General features: G+C 44.7%; 1 protein-coding gene across 5 annotated transcripts in view; it reads right to left on the bottom strand.

Moving 5' to 3' along the window:
* Window positions 1-22,363, bottom strand: part of LOC115659798 (unconventional myosin-X-like) — a 263,102-nt gene that overhangs the window by 126,776 nt on the left and 113,963 nt on the right. For all 5 annotated transcript variants that reach the window (XM_030580481.1, XM_030580482.1, XM_030580483.1 and 2 more), the window contains 5 exons: window positions 13,355-13,501; window positions 12,657-12,757; window positions 9,782-9,848; window positions 8,900-8,992; window positions 2,659-2,727 (listed from right to left, as the gene is read on the bottom strand). In XM_030580481.1, coding sequence (XP_030436341.1) covers window positions 2,659-2,727; window positions 8,900-8,992; window positions 9,782-9,848; window positions 12,657-12,757; window positions 13,355-13,501 — 477 coding nt within the window. The remainder of the gene's footprint in view (window positions 1-2,658; window positions 2,728-8,899; window positions 8,993-9,781; window positions 9,849-12,656; window positions 12,758-13,354; window positions 13,502-22,363) is intronic.

Genomic DNA, 22,363 nt, shown 5'->3' with positions numbered 1-22,363 from the left:
ACACACAGAGCATCTGTGCACACTAAAGCAGAGCAGACAGATCCCTCACATATCAGATCGCAGTGCACTTATTTACAAACAAATTAATGAAGCCACATTGTTAGAGCCACAGAAAGGGTCTCCTAGCATTGCAGGGCCACTAGGGGAGGACCACAGAAAGGGTCTCCTAGCGTTGCAGGGCCACTGGGGGAGGGCAACAGAAAGGGTCTCCTAGCACTGCAGGGTCACTGGGAGAGGGCCACAGAAAGGGTCTCCTAGCACTGCAGGGTCACTGGGGGAGGGCACTTTTACCCACATTTCTCAAGGTTCCTGCCAACAAGGCTGCAGTTGTAAGAGAAAGAAATGTCCTAGAAAGACGGCGGCTAGTTCTGCTGTCACATCACCACACACAGCACTCACTCAGCACCAAGTAACTCAGAAGGCAGGAGGAGAGGCCTGCATAATGTACAGTGGCAGAGTGACAGAGGAAGACTTAATAACTAAAGAAAGTAGCAGCAAGGCACTAGGACAGTGGTCCTCAAAAAGCGCTCTGGGGCCTCCTGGGGGGCTGTGAGCAGCTTTCAAGGAGTCCGCCAAGCAAGGCCAGCATTAGAATCACTGGGGCCCAGGGCAGAAAGCCAAAGCCCCACTGCATGGCCCCGGGGCAGAAGCTGAAGCCTGAACAATGTAGCTGTGTGGGGGGCCCTGTGGCATGGGGTCATGGGCAATTGCCCTGCTTGGTGCCCCTAACGCCAGCCCTGGCTTTTATATGCAGAAAAGCAGTTGTGGGCCATGGAATTTTTATAGCATGTTGGGGGTGGGGCGGCTCAGAAAGAAAAAGGCTGAGAACCCCTGCAGTAGGGCACAAAGATACTTTCCCCATTTTAAAATATTCTGGTAAGTTTATTTTTCAAATAGCTGTAGCACCACAGTGACTGGGATAAAATGTGAAAATATGGTCCTGAGTGTTCAGATTTCATCAAGTTATGACCCACAGAAAACGGCATTTGAAGCATGTATAGAACATTTGTAACTATGGACCGAATTTTCAGAAGGTTTCAGCATCCACATTTGGGACCAGATGTTCAGAAGAGCTCAGCTCCCACTTAGGCACCAAAATAAGCAGCTGGGTTTGCAGAAAATCTGGCCATACATGTATTGATGGGAGCAGCAGAATTGTGAGCATTTTTTAAAATCTGGCCCCAAATGCAGGTCCCAGTGCATGATGCTCAGCTGGTGAACTGTACAGCACAGGAAGGCCCATCTGTGCAGCAGCATGCACTTTCATTGTGCATCATATTAGCTCCATGGGGCCTTTGCCTCAGCCACTGCACGTTTGGATACAGCAAAAGCTGTGCAGAGTCTCCAGTCTGGAAGAGAGGGGCTGAGTCCTGTGGATCTTGCAAGGCTGCAGAGCATCCAGTAGGGTCCAGCCAAACACCTCCACATAGTGAAGTTTGTTTTGTCTTTTCTGGGGCAGGGGGAGGGGGGAAGAGGAGGGAAATTCAGGTAAAATACTAAGTTTAAAGAGTGCAAATGTTGCATAGTTAAACAGTGTAAAAATGAGGAAATATCTTAGTTAAGATTGTTCATTCAGCTTCGACTCTGCCATCTTGTGCTTCTGCCTTATAGTGACCCAGTCCAATATATGTGATCATGGACTATTATTCAAGTGACACCATGTAATATCGTATAAGCCATGCCATACCTATCAAGAGCTACGAGACAGGATAAGATCTTGAGCCTTGCTGGGAAGGTTAGGGTGGAGGTAGCTATGAAGCCAGTGAGGAGAGGAATGGGATTTCCTGCACCCACGGGAAGAAGATAGCTGCGAGTGGAGACGGAGTCTCTAGCTGAACAGGGCATCTGTGTAACCAAAACTCATTCTGTCTGACCAGCAATCAGATGCAGTTTGTGTTGAGCACATTCAGTCTCCTCTGTGGGACTGAGGGTCCCAGCTACTTCATTAAATTCAGTCTTGGGTAGGAGCTGGTCTAAAGTGGCTCCTGCAATGACATGCCTGCTGACATCCTCTCCAGTACCATTGAACCACCTAGTGGAAAGCCCCCCTGCATCTTTTGCCCCTAGAGTGGAGCCATCAACACCTCTTCCTCTCCCTCCAGTGGGGAGCTCTCATTATAGCAGGATGCATGTCAAGAGCTCAGTTCCAGGGACGGAGCATCACACTGCAGCATAGTTCTGCTACATCTTCCCATAATCAAGATCCATCATCAGGAAGAAAATGAGGTCAGATGAGGAGGAAGTTATAAAGCTGCAACTCACATTAATAATATTTAACATTAATATAGTTCTGTACATGCTCAAAACACTCCCACACATTAGTTAATTAGTTAGAGAGTGAGTCAAGTTCATGCTCCCCATTTTACAGATGCTAAAACTGAGGAACAGAGCAAGGGAAATGACTTGCCCAAGGACACACAGCAAGGCAGAAGCAGAGAGATCACAACTCAGGACATTTTACTATTTGTATTACAGTAACACCTAGGGGGCCCAACTCAACCCCATGTCTATTCCTCTGGGCTATGATCCAAAGCAGGAAGCTTAGTGGAGCTGCCACTCCCAGCAGTTTGCGTAACTCAGGACTCATAGGTGAATGTCAGTGGCTTAGATCCTTCTACCTGCTGACTCCTTCCTCTTGGGCACAGCATGCACACCTACCTCTCCAGCATAATGCCTGATCCCAAACTGGTGATCTGTCACCCGCGGCTTCACATAGTAATGGTTACTCTGAAATAAAGAAGAAAAAGGGTTCTGGTTATCTGCCATAAGAATAAACAGGCTCATGCAACAGCTCCGTCTCAGCTATGATCCAAGGAACACTTTTGGCTCCTAAACTCGGGTGGATGAGGACCTCGATTGCGCCATAGCCTGACCCTAGAGCAGCGGTCAGCAATCTTTCAGAAGTGGTGTGCCAAGTCTTCATTTATTCACTCTAATTTAAGGTTTCACGTGCCAGTCATACATTTTAACGTTTTTAGAAGGTCTCTTTCTATAAGTCTATAATATAGAACTAAACCACTGTTGTATGTAATGTAAATAAGGTTTTTAAAATGTTTAAGAAATTTCATTTAAAATTAAATTAAAATGCAGAGCCCCCCACACTGGTGGCCAGGAGCCGGGCAGCATGAGTGCCACTGAAAATCAGCTTGCATGCTGCCTTCGGCATGTGTGCCATAGGTTGCCTACCCCTGCCCTAGAGGCTGCACAGTAACCTACATCTACCTTGCAAATATATATTCCAATACCATAAAAAGGCCCAATCTTCCCAGACTCTATGAACAAAGGATTGCAGAATTGGACCCAAGGCCTGCATATGTTACATACAAGGCTAGCACACTACTGGCGTGATACTAATACTTACACAGATTTGGCATTGACCAAAACTTTCGGCGCAGGATATAAAAACAAGGGAGTTTGTTTAGCATAGCAGTTCTGTACCTTTTTAGAAGAATTAATTATACTTCTTCTGTCTCCCTTCGTTTTATGTTCTTCTTTACATCTGCCTTTTCTTTCTTTCACTGGGTATCTTGTTTTATCTTCTAGTCCATGTTGTTCAGCTTGTTTGCCCTTGGTGTCTCCTATTGATTTTAGTACACCCAGATTTCTCTACCACCCTCCTGCCTCCATGTCAAGAATCTTTTCTTGATTCATTTTGCCTCCCCTTTCACTTTTGTTTTGTCCCTGTCTATTAATGTCTCTCTCCTCCCCTCCCAATCCACTTCCTTTCCTGGACTTCCCTCATTCCCTCTCAGAATAGTATCCAAAGTCTTTTGTCAACATTATACTCTCCGCTTTCCTGCAAAGCCCATGTTTTTCATCTTCCCCTAACACATTCCCCATTGTCTTCCTAAGTCTCTTGCTTCTTTCTCAGCCTCAACTCTCCAAAAGGTTACCTACTTTTTTGTAACTTGAGTTTTTGAGATGTTTTGGTCCCCATGGGTACTCCACCACAGGACATGAGCGGACCCATGCACTCTCAACTGGAGATTTGAATCAGCTGTGCCTGCTGGTCTGTGCCTGCACCCTACACAACTTTGTGCTCCAGCATGAGGGTAAATAGGGAGGCAAAGACCTGCTGTTGGTCCAGTTTCTTCTCAACTTCTGAGCCAAAAGACTCTGCAGCAGAGGGGAAGGAGGGCAGGAGGTGACTCCCAAGCAGTGACTCAACAAGGAAGGGGTGCTGAAGAGGCAGATCAAGATGGTTTGGAAGATAGCATCACCAATTTTGTGTCCATCTTGGACATGGATAGGATAGTGCAGGGGTCAGCAATCTTTCAGAAGTGGTGTGCCAAGTCTTCATTTATTCACTCTAATTTAAGATTTCACGTGTCAGTCATACATTTTAATGTTTTTAGACGGTCTCTTTCTATGTCTATAATATAGAACTAAACTACTGTTGTATGTAAAGTAATTAAGGTTTTTAAAATGTTTAAGAAACTTCATTTAAAATTAAATTAAAATGCAGAGCCTCCTGGACCGGTGGCCAGGACCCAGGCAGTGTGAGTGCACTGAAAATCAGCCTGTGTGCCATCTTCGGCACACGTGCCATAGGTTGCCTACCCCTTGGATAGTGCAATGGTTGAAGAACTTGTAAGCTGAGGACCAGGTTGTGACCCTGCAAATTTCTACAATGAAGGAAAGGGCTACAGAAGTGAACTGAGTCCTGATGGAATGGGCTGTCAGCCTGGAGGGGGACAGGTTGTACCCCACTGGCCTCGTAGCAAGCTATGATGCAAACTGAAACCCACTTTGATAATCTCTGTGTGGAAATTGATTGTCCTTTCATTCTTTTAGAGAAGGATACAAACAGCCTAGGGGAAATCCTAAAGATTCTTGTTCTGTCCAGATAGAAGCTGAGTGCCTTTCTAACATCTAAAGTGTGGCAGCTAGCTTCTCCTCTTGAGGAATAAAGTTTGGGAAAGAATACAGGCAGATGGATATCCTGATTGAGATGAAAGTCCAATGAGAGTGGGGATGGGGACGTAGCATGACCTTGTCACGGTACAAGGTACTATATGGTGAATTGGCCACAAGCACCCAGAGGGCTCCCACTCTTTTGGCCAAGGGACGGCTATCAGGAATGAGGTCTTAAGGGAGCGATGAAGGAATACATAGGGCCTATAGACTTGAAAGGCGAGTTCCTTAAGGCACTGAGGACCAAACTGAGGTCCCAAGGAGGTGTAGGGTTCCAGATACAAAGAAACAAATTATATAAACCTTAAAGGAATCTGGCTATGGTAGGGTGAGCAAAAGGCCCTCACTAGGTTAATGAACAGCTGTAATGGCTGCCAGGAGGACTTTAACAGAACTCACACATAGTCCCTGTGTTTTCAATTCCAATACATAATCAAGAATAGTTGAGAGAGGTGCTTCAGAAGCACATACAGAGTGATAGGAACACAAGGAAAAGAAGTGTTTTCAACTTCTGCAGCTGAGTTTTATGTGTGGAAGGCTTCTTACTATTTAGAAAATACAGATTGGATCTCAGCTGACCAGTCCAATTCTAAATTCAAGAATCACAAAGGAACCAGGTCTTGAGGATCAGAGATACAATGCAGAAGTGGCTCATGTACCTGAATTCTGTGCCATGAGGTCCGATCTGAGCAGGCGGCATCAACATATAGCTACAGAAAGGTGAAGCAGATCCGAGTCCCAGACTTATCTGGGCCAAGGCAGCACTATTGAGATGATCCTCATCAACCTCAGTTTGATTAATGTCTGGAGGATTAGTGGTGTTGGAGAGCAGGTGTAGAAGAGAGTGTGGGGTAGGGACTAGCAGGGTCTCTTCCAAAGATATGCAGCCGCATCCCCCATTGGAACAGAAAATATGGCTTTTTGTATTGGTTGAGGTTGCAACAAGACCCACTGTGAGAAGATCCCATGCTTCGCAGATGTTGTGAAAGATTAAGTTGCTGAGCGTAACACTTGTGGTACTAATGGAAGTTTCTGCTTATTGTATCTGCCATTGTGTTCTAGAGACCTGGCAGGTAAACTGCAGAAATCTCTGTGTGGTAGGCAATATATCAGTACCAGTGATTCTATGCATAAGGACTGGGATCTTGCTCCCCCTTATCGATTTACATAGTACATAGCCATCCTGTTGTCTACTGTTACTCTGACCCAAGAACCCTGAATGTTGTAGAAAAAGCGCTGACACGCATAACAAACTGCCCTTAGCTCTAAAACACTGATGGGAAGCAATGTATCCTGTGGGACCTTTTCCTCTGTGCTGTGTAACTTTGTAGGTGAGGTCCCCAGCCTAGAAGAAAGCATCCAGTATGTCAGATGCATCTGACGAAGTGGGTATTCACCCACGAAAGCTCATGCTCCAAAACGTCTGTTAGTCTATAAGGTGCCACAGGATTCTTTGCTGCTTTTACAGATCCAGACTAACACGGCTACCCGTCTCATACTTGACATCCAGTATGATGATTATTGTTGGCAGTGGGCATGACAATGGAGAGGAACAGAAACTCATTTGCCAAGATTGTGCCTGTTCAGCATGTACACTGTTTTGAGCCAGGCCTGCAGACATTGCAGATGTAATCTCGCGTGAGGCTGGCATGTGACGTAACAGCTGAAGGCAGGTCCGTACTGCTGTCTGCTGGACTCTGCTAAAAACACGTCCTCTGGTAGATAGGCTCTGGCAGTTCGAGAGCCCTGGTAGCTCCAATGAAATCTATCTGATGAACGGATGTTAATGTGGACTTCCTCAGGTTGATACGAAGACCCAGGTCAGGGCCTTGCAGGTTGCCAGTTGGCCTCCAGAGCAGAATGCCCCTTGAAAACCCAACTGACCAGATAGGAAAGGTGAGCTGCAACTACTGAAAGAACCTTTGTAAAGACCCATGGTGCTGTGGAGAGTCCAAAGGGAAGGACATGGTATCGACAGCATTCTGCGCCAATGATGAAACATAGAAAATGTTTGTGGGAAGGATACATACTGATGTGAAAATACACATCCTGAAGGCTGAGGGCAAAAAAACAGTTGCCCTGATTTAAGGATGGGATTATGGTAGTCAGTCACCATCCTGAAGAGCTGCAAAATAACATGGGCGTTCAGGTACCCGAGGCCTAGAATGGGCCTCTAGCCACCACTTCTTTCGGGAATCAGGAAATATTTGGAATAAAACCCTCTTCCCACAATTTCTGGGGGAACTGGCTCTATCATCTCCAGATGGAAGGAGGGATTGAACCTCCAACTTTAGGAGGTCCATGTGAGGAGAATCCCTGAAGAGGGGATGGAGGGAGTGGATGATAGTCATGTGTTCCAGCCTCCTAATCATTTTTGCTGTTCTCCACTGGACTCTTTTCAATTTTTTCACATCCTTCTTGTAGAGTGGACCCAAAACTGGACACAGCACTCCAGATGAGGCCTTACCAATGTTGAACAGAGGGGAATGATCATGTCCCTCTATCTGCTGGCAATGCCCCTACTTATACAACACAAAATGCTGTTAGTCTTCTTGGCAACAAGGTCACACTGTTGACTCATATCCAGCTTCTCATCCACTGTAACTCTTAGGTACTTCTCTGTACAACTGCTGCCTAGCCATTCAGTCCCTAGTCTGTAGCAGTGCATGGGATTCTTCCGTCCTTAGTGCAGGACTTTGCACTTGTCCTTGTTGAACCTCATCAGGTTTCTTTTTTTCCAGTTCTCCAATTTGTCTTGGTCCCTCTGTATCCTATCCCTACCCTCCAGCATATCTACCACTCCTCCCAGTTTAGTGTCGTCTGCAAACTTACTGAGGGTGCAATCCACACCATCCTCTAGAACATTAATGAAGATATTGAACAAAACCGGCCCCAGGACCGACCCTTGGAGCACTCCGCTTGATACTGGCTGCCAACTAGACATGGAGCCATTGATCACTACCCGTTGAGCCAGACAATCCAGCCAGCTTTTTATCCATCTTATAGTCCATTCATCCAGCCTATACTTCTTTAACTCGCCAGCAAGAATACTGTGGGAGACCATATCAAAAGCTTTGCTAAAGTCAAGGAATAACACATCCACTGCTTTCCCCTCATCCACAGAGCCACTTATCTTGTCATAGAAGGCAATTAGGTTAACATCATATTTTGCCATCAGGACTAGAATATTTGCTACTGAAAACTGAAGAGCAGTGGATGAGTTTATCCTTCTTGCCAAAGGGTGCAGATCCTCAGCAAGTTTGGCTGTTTCTTTCATCATCTGCTTCCACTACAAGGGAGTTGAGGGTGGGTGAGAGAAGAAATACTCCACCCTTTTGCTGGCATGTAATAGTTTTCTGCCTGTTTTCAGGTAGCTGCAAGAGTGGCAGGAATCAGCCATAAATTATGGGCTGCAGACAAGAGTGCCTCATTAATGGTCAGAGCTATCTTACTCTAGGGAGGGTGTGTAGAACGTTCACAAGAAAGTGCTGAGACTCTTGTATCTCCTCTGTAGAGAGTTGAAGAGATTCTGCAAGTTGCTTCATTAGAATAATAGAATATCAGAGTTGGAAGGGACCCTGCCTGGAACCTGCACCTCTAATGCACTCCAACCCCCTGCCCCTCCCATGCCCCAACCTCCTGCCCCAGCCCTGATCCCCCTCCTGCCCTCCAAACCTCTTGGACCCAGCCTGGAACACACTCCTGCACCTCCAACCCCTCATCCCCAGCCCCACCCCAGATCCCGCAACCCCAGCCAGAACCTGCACCCCTTCCTGCATCCTAACTCCCAGCCCAGAGCCCAATCCAGCACCCTAAACTCCTCATTTCTGACCACACCCCCAACCAGAGCCCTCACCCCCTCCTACACCCCACAACCCCAATTTTGTGAGCATTCATGGCCCACCATACAATTTCCACACCCAGATGTGGCCCTCGGGCCAAAATGTTTGCCCACCCCTGGCCTAGGGGATGTTTGCTTACTCACTGCATGCTGGCTGTGCAGTTTTTCCAGGAGGGTGCTGTCTGTGCCCTTGGGAAATCGACTCTCCTCGTTGACCAGTGCCAGCAAACCTAGTTTCTACATCCAAATGAGAGACAGCCTTTACCAACCAGTAAAACTACAAACTGCACAGGATTCAGGCTAGAGAAATAAAGGTTTGAGACTGTCATGCTGAATGACATCCTTCAAGTTACACCCTAGAAAGCTTGAGTGTAAAGTGCACCTGGTGGCCAATCTACAGACTCAACAAGTAGAACACTGGCTCATCACCAAGAACGTGGAAATGAAATTTCTTTATAAAATCTGCATTTTGGAGGTTAAAGCCCTACCTAAGTCTATCCCAAACAATGAGCAGAGGATTTGCATTCTTACAGAGGGCCTTTCTGAGGGATGAAAAGGCCCATGCTCTTGGAAGAACAAGATGTGAAAAAGATCTTGCTGATCTACCCATGCTGTAACACATGGAAACACCAGCAGAATCCCAGAGACCATGTGATAGCCAACCACAGACCAGAATGTGGGAGCCAGCCCTGCAATTTAGGCCTATGCCTATGTATTGGGAAAGGACAATAAAAACAAATGCTTAAGTGTGAGGAAGGAAAAATTAAGTGTCAATCTAAACACTGGAATAGATTGCCTAGGGAAGTTGTGGAATCTCCATCGCTGGAGATATTTAAGAGTAGGTTAGATAAATGTCTATCAGGGATGGTCTAGACAGTATTTGGTCCTGCCATGAGGGCAGGGGACTGGACTCGATGACCTCTCGAGGTCCCTTCCAGTCCTAGAGTCTATGAGTCTATGAGTCTATGCTAGGTCATGCCTGCCAGGATTCCTGGGACCAGATGAATTCTATAAAGAACTGCCCACCTTCTCAATGAGATCTAAGCACTCTGCATTGTCCATCCAGTCAATGGCTTCCCAGCTTATTCCCTCCCTGCCAAACAAGAAGAAAAAAAACAGTGATATAAGAAATAATCTCCCAGTCTCTGGGGTGAGGTGAAGGAATATAGAGGCAACACAGAGCAACATTCCCAGGACCCAGGAGGGATTCAAGGGATGGACCACACCACCACCATCCCCAGGCTCCCTAGGGAAGAAAGTAGGAAGTGGAAGACATGACTTCCAGGGAGGAGTAGGAGCTGGAGGAACAACTGGAAGCAAAATATCTGGAAATTTCCAAAATAGACATGCCTACCACAAAGGAACAAAAAAATTATATTTTCTTCACTGGGACGTGAAAAAAAAATGAATCCATGTTTTTTAAGATCCTTGCATTATCCAATAATGCCCTTGGCAGAGGCCTCACAAGTCTGGAAGGGTTTAACTGAGACTCTGGGATTTCTTCTGAGAGTAGCTTCTATTCCAGTACTGAAGGAAATGTAGAATTTGCTGTACCATATCAGAACACTGATCAGTCAAGCATTATATCCTACCTCTGGTGCCATAATACGCTTGGCCAACTGAGCAATGTAATACACAGAAGCTATTTCCTGACTACTGAGGAGAATAGCCAATATCCTGAAGTAAAAGATCCTGTCTTTAGCATATCAAAAAACAATATTAGTCTTAACATTATTGAGTCCTTTCTAAAATCCAGCCACAGAGTTTGAACACTTCCAATCTGATCTTTAGGGAAAATCTCCCTTCATAGGAAGGATAGTGTTTTTAACATGTGCTTCCTGCAGTGATGGAATCAGCTGCGGGAGTGGGTGTATAAATAGGCTTGTATTTTGGCAGTCTTTTAGAACTTAAAGAATTATCTGTTCAGTGTCTCTCCTTTACAGAACTGCTCACATTCAGTCTCAATGACCCTATTCAATTGCCTCATTAAGAAAAATAAATGCTTCTGTCTTGGAGCTAGAGGGGAATATTTCTCTGGCTGCCCTCTCTCAAGAGGCTCAGATATTATGGTGAGGGGCATCAATACAATATATTAATAGTAGATAGCTATTAGAGTGCCCAACTCTCTTTCAAACTCAAAGACAAAACCACAACCACTTCCACTTAAGAAGAGTCACTAGAAAAAAGAAAGCCCTCAGAGACCTATTCAACTTAGAGATTCGGAAACTTTCCCTTTTCAGACCAAAGCCTCATTTAGAAATAAGGCATACATTTTTAAGAGTGAGAGTAATTAATCATTAGAACAACCCAGTGATGGGTTATGGTGTTGGACTCTCTGTCACTGACAATTTTTAAATAAAGACTGGATGTTATTCCAGGATATGCTCTTGTTCAAATAGGAATTGTTTCAGGGAAGTTCTATGGCCTGTGTTACACAGGAGGTCAAGCCAGATGTTCACAGTGTTCCCTTATAACCTTGTGGACTACAATAGAGCCAAAGTATCTGGTTAAAACACTATTACTGATTGGAGGAAGAGAACAGGATTTGGAGTTTTCAGATTTTTGTTTCTTTTTTGCTACCACAATGGATTTAGAAACAAAAGACCACACATCTTGGAACACCTTCATCACGTGACAGAAAGGAGCTGGGTTTGGTTCTGTGAATGACTAACGGAGAGAATACAGATGAAACAGAAGGAAGTTAGAGACGAGCAGGGTGCTGCAAAACTTTCATTATAACATTTGAAACCAAGTAAAACTTTACAATCTTAAACTTGGGCCTGGTTTACTTCAGTTCACCTTCTTCCAGCAAGACTTCCAGCAAGCCAAGTTTCAGGTGCCAGGGAAGGGTTTATTGTTCAGGGTGAAAACCAGGCAAAACTTGATATTTGAACCAATTCAATGCTGAGATTGTGGCCTCAGAAAGATCTCATGTGAGATACTGAGTTACAGCCGGCGGTTACTGTAAGCAATTTGGGGCAGAGACCATCTTCGTATAGTGTCCAGCACAATGGGATCCTGCTCCTAAGCACTACAATAATAAAAAATAATAATGAAACCCTCGAGAGGTGACACACAGTGTTCCCTTATAACCTTGTGGACTACAATAGAGCCAAAGTATCTGGTTAAAACACTATTACTGATTGGAGGAAGAGAACAGGATTTGGAGTTTTCAGATTTTTGTTTCTTTTTTGCTACCACAATGGATTTAGAAACAAAAGACCACACATCTTGGAACACCTTCATCACGTGACAGAAAGGAGCTGGGTTTGGTTCTGTGAATGACTAACGGAGAGAATACAGATGAAACAGAAGGAAGTTAGAGACGAGCAGGGTGCTGCAAAACTTTCATTATAACATTTGAAACCAAGTAAAACTTTACAATCTTAAACTTGGGCCTGGTTTACTTCAGTTCACCTTCTTCCAGCAAGACTTCCAGCAAGCCAAGTTTCAGGTGCCAGGGAAGGGTTTATTGTTCAGGGTGAAAACCAGGCAAAACTTGATATTTGAACCAATTCAATGCTGAGATTGTGGCCTCAGAAAGATCTCATGTGAGATACTGAGTTACAGCCGGCGGTTACTGTAAGCAATTTGGGGCAGAGACCATCTTCGTATAGTGTCCAGCACAATGGGATCCTGCTCCTAAGCACTACAATAATAAAAAATAATAATGAAACCCTCGAGAGGTGACACACTTCTTGCCTGAAGACAGAAGTCCCACTCTAACAAAACAGTGCACTGGACATTCCCCACCAAAGCATATTCACAGGCTTATGCACTGCAATCAGCCATTCTGAGCAGGGACACCCTCCCAAATGCTGGGCATCACTAGGGAAGAATTATGTTCTCAGTTTTGCATCCTGAAATTTGAAGAGAGGCACTGCTCCTTCCCCTTCATTACCTGTTGTACTCTAGCTGCTCCAGGGAGAAGATGTGTTTGTTGAAGTATTCTTGGAGTTTCTCATTGGCATAGTTAATGTTAAACTGTTCAAAACTATTGATCTACAAGAGAAAAGAAACAAAGATGATAAAAATTAAAATTCAGGTCACAGGTCTATAAAAAAATCTTCCTGTGAGGACAACATGGAAGGGAAACTGCATACAGAAGACCAGCATTTAATGAACGGTGTCCATATGAACTCCAAGGCCAGAATTGACTGGCCTTTGGGTAAAGAAGAGGAGAGTAGAAGAGTCTGGTATCACCTCACTCTCTCTTTCATTTCCTATTGGTTATTCATTCTGACACAGGGCAGCTAATTAATAGGCATCCTTCACCTGTTACCACAAGAAAACAGCAAGAATGTGAATATGTTAGAAACCAGACGTCTACTGTGCACACATATCTCGAGGTACAACTAATGTCTATCACAATCCACCCACAAAGGAGAACTAACCATCTATCACAGCCCACAGAAGGACATGCACTGCAAAAGGGCAACCAAGTGGTCTCTCGCCCTCTCTCACAGACGATGTGTGTTGGAAAGACATTTCCACATATGTGTGGTATTGACCCACACCAGATATCAGCCTAGCAAATTTCCTCATACATCCAGCAAATCTTCAGAAAAAAACTGGCATCCAGAAAGATAAAGTACTGACCTGAAAGTTCTCAAAGCCAAAGATATCCAGGATGCCCACAGACTTAAAATTTTCCTTCCCTTTGATCTTCATATTAATCTTGCCAATGAGCCATGAGAAGCACTGGGAATACAGTGCCATTGAGAGAGAGTCCCTAGAGTCAACCGCCTGTGAGCATATAAGGAGGAAAAAGCTGTCATGATAGGTGAGCAGAAGGAGCACGTGGATGTTACCACTGTCACTACTTTACAAAACTAATGACTTACATCCCCATCCTACAGAGTTCTCACACTGCCAGCTGGACAGAGCCATATGTAGGGCTGGCTGCCCCATGGAATATACGTTGTATAATGTTTAGTAAGCATTCCAGCTTTTGCACAATGCTACCATTGGCCTAGCCACAGCACGGTCAAAAGTCTGAAGCAAGTGGAAGACTGGGATGCAGGTGCTGAAGGTATGTAAGATGGCAAGAGACCCTGCAGTCACTTTGGGGAGACTTGACCTTTGAGTCAAGAATTTAGAGCTACAGAGGAGACACACAGATACAAAGAACACTGACATCTTAAGAACATAAAAACATAAGAATGGCCATACTGGGTCAATCAATGTTCCATGTAGACCAGTATCCTGTCTTTCAACAGGGGCTGGTGCCAGATGCTTCAGAGGGAATTAACAGAAAAGGGCAATTATCAAGTGAACCATCCCCCTGTCATCCAGTCCCAGCTTCTGGCAGTCAGAGACTGGGGACACCGAGAGCATGGGGTTGCATTCCTGACTATCTTGGCTAATAGCCATTGATGGACTTAGCCTTCATGGACATACCTAATTCTTTTTTGAACCCAGTAATACTTTTGGCCTTCACAGCATCCCCTGACAACAGGTTCCACAGGTTGATTGTGCCTTATGGGAAGAAATATTTCCTTATATTTGTTTTAAACCTGCTACCTATTAATTTCATTTGGTGGCCCCTAGCTCTTGTGTTATGAGAAGGAGAAAAGAACACTTCCTTATTTACTTTCTCCACACCAGTGGAGATTTTATAGATTTCTATCATATCCCCACTTAGTTGTCTCTTTTCTAAGAAGAACAGTCCCAGTCTTTTTAAACTCTCCTCGTACGAAAGCTGTTCCATATCCCGAATCATTTTTGTTGCCCTTTCCTGTACTTTTTCCAATTTTAATATAACTTTTTTGAGATAGGGCAATCAGAACTGCGCACAGTATTCAAGGTATGGGCATACCATGGATTTATACAGAGTCATTATGATATTTATTGTTTTATTATCTATCCCTTTCATATTGGTTCTTAACTTTGTTAGCTTTTTTGACTGCTGCTGCACATTGAGCGGATGTTTTCAGAGAACTATCCACAGTGACTCCAAGTTCATTTTCTTGAGCAGTAACAGCTAATTTAGACCCCATCATTTTATATATATAGCTGGGATTATATTTTCCAATGTGCATCACTTTGCATTTATCAACACTGAATTTCATCTGCCATTTTGTTGCCCAGTCACTCAGTATTGTGAGATGCCTTTGTAACTCTTTGCAGTCTGCTTTGGGATTAACTATTTTGAGTAATTTGTATTGCCTGCTAACTTTGCCCCCTCACTGTTTACTCTTTATTAAGATCATTTATGAATATGTTGAACAGCACTGGTCTCAGTACACACCCCTGAGGAGGTCTCCATTCTGAAAACTGACCATTTATTCGTACCCTTTGTTTTCTGTCTTTTAACCAGCAAAGAGTCCTGTGGCACCTTATAGACTAACAGACGTTTTGGAGCACGAGCTTTTGTGGGTGAATACCCACTTTGTCGGTTTCACCCGTGAAAGCTCATGCTCCAAAACGGCTGGTAGTCTATAAGGTGCCACTGGACTCTTTCCTGCTTTTACAGATCCAGACTAACACGGCTACCCCTCTAATACTTGTCTTTTAACCAGTTACTGATCTATGAAAGGTCTTTCTCTCTTACCCCATGACTGATTACTTTGCTGAAAGCCTTGTCAAAGATTTTCTGAAAGTCCAAATACACTATATATGGAAATTACTTACTGTAACTGGAAGTTCTTCAAGATGTGTGGCCCCATATTTGTATTCCACATATTGGGTACACATGTGCATCTGAGTATGGAACTTCTTCCATGCAATGTCTGTTGACCCACACATGCGCGGTAAATCTTCTTGCACTCTTAACAAAGCATGTAAGAGAGTGTGTGGGTCAACACATCTCTAGTTCCTCTTTTTAGTCTAATCCTACAAGTTCTGAAGCAAAGGGGATGGAGGGTGTGTAATGGAATACATCCAGGGACCACACACCACGTAACCGCCATTTCTTCTTTGAGTGATGATCTGTATGTTTGTATTCCACATATACATGATTGGCCAGCAGTGCTCAGATGTAGGTGGATGTGAGGAAGCGGGTGGTAAAAATGACTGCAATACTCAGATCCAGCTGCTGCATCCACAGGTATGAACTAAAATATAGTGTATTGTGAACATGTGGACAGAACTGTAGGTGGCCACTCTGCAGAAGTCCTGCAGAGGGACATCGTCCAGGGAAGCTATCAAGGCAGCCTGTGTTCACACAGAGTGAGCTGTGACAGTCCTAGAGGTAGGGATTTTCACTACCTTGTAGCACTCCAGGATGCATCCCAAGACCTACTCAGAAATCCTCTGGGAGTATATGGCTTGACCATGTGATCTCTCTGCCTTGGGGATAAAAAAAAAACTTGGTGATTTTCTAATGGGTTTGGTTCTTTGCAGGTAGAAAGCCAGGGCATGATGGACATAGAGGGAGTGAAGTCTCTTGTCTTCAGCAGAAGCATGGGGGGTTGGTAAAAATACAGGTAAGTATCATTTCATTGAGATGGAAATCAGAAACTAACTTGGGGAGAAACTTGAGTATATTCATAGAGAAACCTTTTCTTTGTGGAAAAACTGTATAAGGAGGGTCTGCCATGATGGCTCTGAGCTCACTCACCCTCCTGGCCAAAGTGATAGCCACTAAGAGCACCACCTTCATGGGAAGGTGGGTCATGGAACACATCACCATAGGTTCAAAAGGCGGACCTGTGAGCATTGACAGGACGAGATCAAGGTATCATTGAGGTGCAGATTTGGTCATTGGTGGGAAGGTCCTGATTAGATCTTTCATAGACTACTGTCGCTGGATGAGTGAAGACAGAATGTCCTTCTACAGAGGGAGGCACTAATCATTGCTAGGTGTACTAGCAAAGAACTAAGAGACCTAGAACAACAAGGATACTTGCAGTGGCTGAAGAATGTTGGAGTTGTGCCCAGGCCAAAAATGTTTCCATTTGGCCAGGTAGCAGGAGCATTCTATTTCCAATGCCCACCAAAGCACCAGGGCATGAGGTGGTGAGAACCTGGGTTGGGATGCCTGATTTTCTCTCCATCCTGAGTTAGCAGGCCTGGGACGGGGGGAAGGCATAGAGGAAAGAGTGCAGACATCATTAGAAATTCTGTGAACTAGAACTGTCTGGGTCAGTAGGATGCTAAGAGAATGATGTTGACTCTGTCATGATGTACCATCCTTATGACCTGTGGAAGCAGGGGTATGGGAGGAAAGGCAATATGTGAGGTCGTTCATCCAGGTCAGGAGTACAGTGTCACCCTGGGAGCTGCAACCCATGGCTTCAATGGAGCAATATAGGGGAAGCTTTCTGTTTGTTTGGGGCACAAAAAGGTCTCACTGCAGTGAACCCCACTGTGTAAATATCTCACTTAAGACTCTGTCACGGGCCTCCCACTCGTAGTCTGCCAAGAAGCTTCTGCTTAGTTTGTCTGCAAGGAAGTTGTGAATATCAGGAGGTACACAGCCTGTATTGTGATGCAGCCTGATGCACCAGTTCCACAGTCTAATGGCTTCCAGGCAGGGAGTATGAGATCTCGGTCCTCCTTGTTTGTTTACATAGACTACTGTGGTGATATTGTCTGATGTTACTTGTATACGGAATGGGCGTATGGAGGGAAAGGAAGGCCTTGCATGCAAGGTGAACCGCCCTCACTTCTAATATGTTTATATGTCATCTGGCCTTTCATGGGGTCCAGGTAAGCATCCCTCCCCAGGCGGGAGGCATCTGTCACAATGGTGGTTCTGGGGATGGAAGGGCTGAAGGGAATACCCACCATGATTTCATCCAGGTTTGACCACCGAGCGAAGGAGGTGATAAATTCTGGTGGGATTGCCCACCTTGGAGTTGATGTGGTCCTTGTCTGGTCAATAGATCAAGAGAAGTCAAGCTTACAGAAGTCATGCACAAATGAAACCTGGCAAATGGTGTCATAGCAATGCAACTGGTCATGTGACCCAGCAGTGAAAGGGTCCTGTGCACTGTGGTTCATGGTCGGTGGGTAATGCGTGAACCCAGGTTGCAGACTGTAAGAAACCTGTTTGCACGGAGGAGCAGTGTCATGGAAATATAGTCCAACATTGCCCCTATCAAGTTTACTGTCCTTGTGGGTGATAAAACAGGCTTTTCTATGTTCATGCAAATGCCTTGTACTATTAGAAGTTGTATTGGGAACCTTGTCGACAACTTAACCTCCTGACATGAGCGGCCTACCAGGAGGCAATTGTTCAGGTATGGGAATACCATTTAGCCCTGGTGTCTCATCAGGGCTGCTATTACAGAGGAAACTTTTGTAAATACTCTGGGTGCTGCAGCTAACCCAAATGGGGAGTTGAGGCAGGACGTGTTCTATTGCTTCTTGATGTAAATGGAATTCTGCCTCCCACTGAAGAATCATCTTGTAAGAGTGATCCCTGAAGTGGGATGAGGAAGAGTTTATAAGCAAAGCCCACAGGTAAGTGGGGAACAAGACCTGGGAGATGGGTTGGAAACAGGAGGGAGCACGGGCTATAATGGCAGAGAGAAAGGAGGGTCAGGGCGAAGCTGGGAGGCAAGATCAAACCAGTATCTTAGATGCCTATATACAAATGCAAGAAGTATGGGTAATAAGCAGGAAGAACTGGAAGTGCTAACAAATAAATACAACTATGACATTGTTGGCATTACTGAAACTTGGTGGGATAATACACACGACTGGAATGTTGGTGTGGATGGGTATAGTTTGCTCAGGAAGGATAGACAGGGGAAAAAGGGAGGAGGTGTTGCCTTATATATTAAAAATGTACACACTTGGACTGAGGTAGAGATGGACATAGGAGATGGGAGTGTTGAGAGTCTCTGGGTTAGGCTAAAAGGGGTAAAAAACACAGGTGATGTCGTGCTGGGAGTCTACTACAGGCCACCTAATCAGGTGGAAGAGGTGGATGAGGCTTTTTTCAAACAACTAACAAAATCATCCAAAGCCCGAGATTTGGTGGTGATGGGGGACTTCAACTATCCAGATATATGTTGGGAAAATAACACCGTGGGGCACAGACTATCCAATAAGTTCCTGGACTGCATTGCAGACAACTTTTTATTTCAGAAAGTTGAAAAAGCTACTAGGGGGGAAGCTGTTCTAGACTTGATTTTAACAAATAGGGAGGAACTCGTTGAGAATTTGAAAGTAGAAGGAAGCTTGGGTGAAAGTGATCATGAAATCATAGAGTTTACAATTCTAAGGAAGGGTAGAAGGGAGTACAGCAAAATAGAGACAATGGATTTCAGGAAGGCGGATTTTGGTAAGCTCAGGGAGCTGATAGGTAAGGTCCCATGGGAATCAAGACTGAGGGGAAAAACAACTGAGGAGAGTTGGCAGTTTTTCAAAGGGACACTATTAAGGGCCCAAAAGCAAGCTATTCCGATGGTTAGGAAAGATAGAAAATGTGGCAAAAGACCACCTTGGCTTACCCTTGAGATCTTGCGTGACCTACAAAATAAAAAGGCGTCATATAAAAAATGGAAACTAGGTCAGATCACAAAGGATGAATATAGGCAAATAACACAGGAATGCAGAGGCAAGATTAGAAAGGCAAAAGCACAAAATGAGCTCAAACTAGCTATGGGAATAAAGGGAAACAAGAAGACTTTTTATCAATGCATTAGAAGCAAGAGGAAGACCAAGGACAGGGTAGGCCCACTGCTCAGTGAGGTGAGGGAAACAGTAACGGGAGACTTGGAAATGGCAGAGATGCTTAATGACTTCTTCGTTTCGGTCTTCACTGAGAAGTCTGAAGGAATGTCTAATATATTGAATGCTTACGGGAAGAGGGTAGGTTTAGAAGTTAAAATAAAAAAGAGCAAGTAAAAAATCACTTAGAAATGTTAGATGCCTGCAAGTCACCAGGGCCTGATGAAATGCATCCTAGAATACTCAAGGAGTTAATAGAGGAGGTATCTGAGCCTCTAGCTATTATCTTTGGGAAATCATGGGAGACAGGGGAGATTCCAGAAGACTGGAAGGGGGCAAATATAGTGCCCATCTATGAAAAGGGAAATAAAAACAACCCAGGAAACTACAGACCAGTTAGTTTAATTTCTGTGCCAGGGAAGATAATGGAGCAGATAATTAAAGAAATCATCTGCAAACACTTGGAAGGTGGTAAGGTGATAGGGAATAGCCAGCATGGATTTGTAAAGAACCAATCGTGTCAAACTAATCTGATAGCGTTCTTTGATAGGATAACGAGCCTTGTGGATAAGGGAGAAGCGGTGGATGTGATATACCTAGACTTTAGTAAGGCATTTGATACGGTCTCGCATGATATTCTTATAGACAAACTAGGAAAGTACAATTTAGATGGGGCTACTATAAGGTGGGTGCGTAACTGGCTGGATAACTGTACTCAGAGAGTAGTTATTAATGGCTCCCAATCCTGCTGGATAGGTATAACAAGTGGGGTTCCGCAGGGGTCTGTTTTGGGACCGGCTCTGTTCAATATCTTCATCAATGATTTCGATGTTGGCATAGAAAGTACGCTTATTAAGTTTGCGGACGATACCAAACTGAGAGGGATTGCAACTGCTTTGGAGAACAGGGTCAAAATTCAAAATGATCTGGACAAATTGGAGAAATGGTCTGAGGTAAACAGGATGAAGTTCAATAAAGATAAATGCAAAGTGCTCCACTTAGGAAGGAACAATCAGTTTCACACATACAGAATGGGAAGAGACTGTCTAGGAAGGAGTATGGCAGAAAGAGATCTAGGGGTCATAGTGGACCACAAGCTTAATATGAGTCAACAGGGTGATACTGTTGCAAAAAAAGCAAATGTGATTCTGGGATGCATTAACAGGTGTGTTGTAAACAAGACACGAGAAGTCATTCTTCCGCTTTACTCTGCGCTGGTTAGGCCTCAACTGGAGTATTGTGTCCAGTTCTGGGCACCGCATTTCAAGAAAGATGTGGAGAAATTGGAGAGGGCCCAGAGAAGAGCAACGAGAATGATTAAAGGTCTTGAGAACATGACCTATGAAGGAAGGCTGAAGGAATTGGGTTTGTTTAGTTTGGAAAAGAGAAGACTGAGAGGGGACATGATAGCAGTTTTCAGGTATCTCAAAGGGTGTCATCAGGAGGAGGGAGAAAACTTGTTCACCTTAGCCTCCAATGATAGAACAAGAAGCAATGGGCTTAAACTGCAGCAAGGGAGATTTAGGTTGGACATTAGGAAAAAGTTCCTAACTGTCAGGGTAGTTAAACACTGGAATAGATTGCCTAGGGAAGTTGTGGAATCTCCATCTCTGGAGATATTTAAGAGTAGGTTAGATAAATGTCTATTAGGGATGGTCTAGACAGTATTTGGTCCTGCCATGAGGGCAGGGGACTGGACTCGATGACCTCTCGAGGTCCCTTCCAGTCCTAGAGTCTATGAGTCTATGAGGAGGGAAGGAGAGAAATTCTATGAGCATCCCTGACGGATAATCTCTAAAACCCAACTTCCAGTAATGATCTTCCTCCAGATGTGGGCAAAGAGTGTGAGCTGGCCTCCAAAAGTGATGAATGAAGAGATGGGTGGCATCAGTGGTGGAACATGGATCTTGACCAAAAATGGCCTTTGGCTGTTGGTTGGGAGTGAGTAGAGGCCACAGTAGTAGAGGGGACTAAGAAGCAAGGCCTCTGAATGCTCCAACATTTCCGTGGAGGCTCGGCTTGGTGCTAGTAATAAGGTACATGTGGAAGAGGTGGTCTTGGTCTATAGGATTGGCTCTGGTGTTTCCTCCTGGGGGGTCAAGTATAAATCCCTGGGGAAAGCAGAGTTGATCTGAGTCCTTTAATGAAAGAATAGACAAATCCCTGCATTCGTTAAAGAGATCTGAATCATCAAAGGGGAGAACACCATCCAGGACCTGCCTAGGAAACCCTGATGCTTACTGCCAAGAGTCCCTTTTCATGACTAAGTCAATGGCCAGACCTGGAAAGCTGTTTTTGCCACTAGCTTTTCCTCATCTAGACGGAACTTAAATTGGGCTCTGTCCTCTGTGGGAAGTTGGTCTATAAAGCTTGCAAGCCTGGAACAGTTTTTAAAAATTGTATTTTGCTAATTGAGCTTGGTAATTTAAACACAAAATTGCAGGCCTGCAGAGGACAAGACCTTCCTCCCAGGAGGTCCAGTCTCTTACAGCCCATATCTGTTTGGGTGGCTCTTTGATAGTGCAACCAAGCCCTTTCTGTAACTGTCTGTACCACCAGTGTACTGGGGGAAGGATGGGAGAACAAAAATTTAGCTCCCTTGTCAGGAACAAGAATATCTCCTCTCAGCCCTTTTCACTGTAGGGGAACAGGATGCTGGAGTGTGCCATACCGCTCTGACCAGTTCTAGTACGGCCTAATTGATCAGAAGGCTCATGGTGCTTGGTCCCCAAGATTGCAAGATATCCAGGAGCCAGCACTGACAGTCCTGGATCCTCTCCTGTGGGATCTGGAGGTCACTAGCACCTCTTTGCAGTAGCTCCTGGTACCACCGATGGGCATCTGGAGGAGACGGCAAGGAAGGAGTAAGTGTTTCATCCGTAGGTGACAAGGAGACACCCAGTGGAACCTGCAGATCCAGATTCACCTCCTCCTCCTCGTACACTGACAGATCTCGTTGGCAGGAGGGAGAGTAGTGGTACAATT

The sequence above is a fragment of the Gopherus evgoodei genome, chromosome 11 (genome assembly GCF_007399415.2).
Source record: "Gopherus evgoodei ecotype Sinaloan lineage chromosome 11, rGopEvg1_v1.p, whole genome shotgun sequence".
Taxonomy (NCBI): domain Eukaryota; kingdom Metazoa; phylum Chordata; order Testudines; family Testudinidae; genus Gopherus; species Gopherus evgoodei.
Note: the sequence above shows the minus strand (reverse complement) of the source record. Positions and strands in the feature narration are given on the sequence as shown.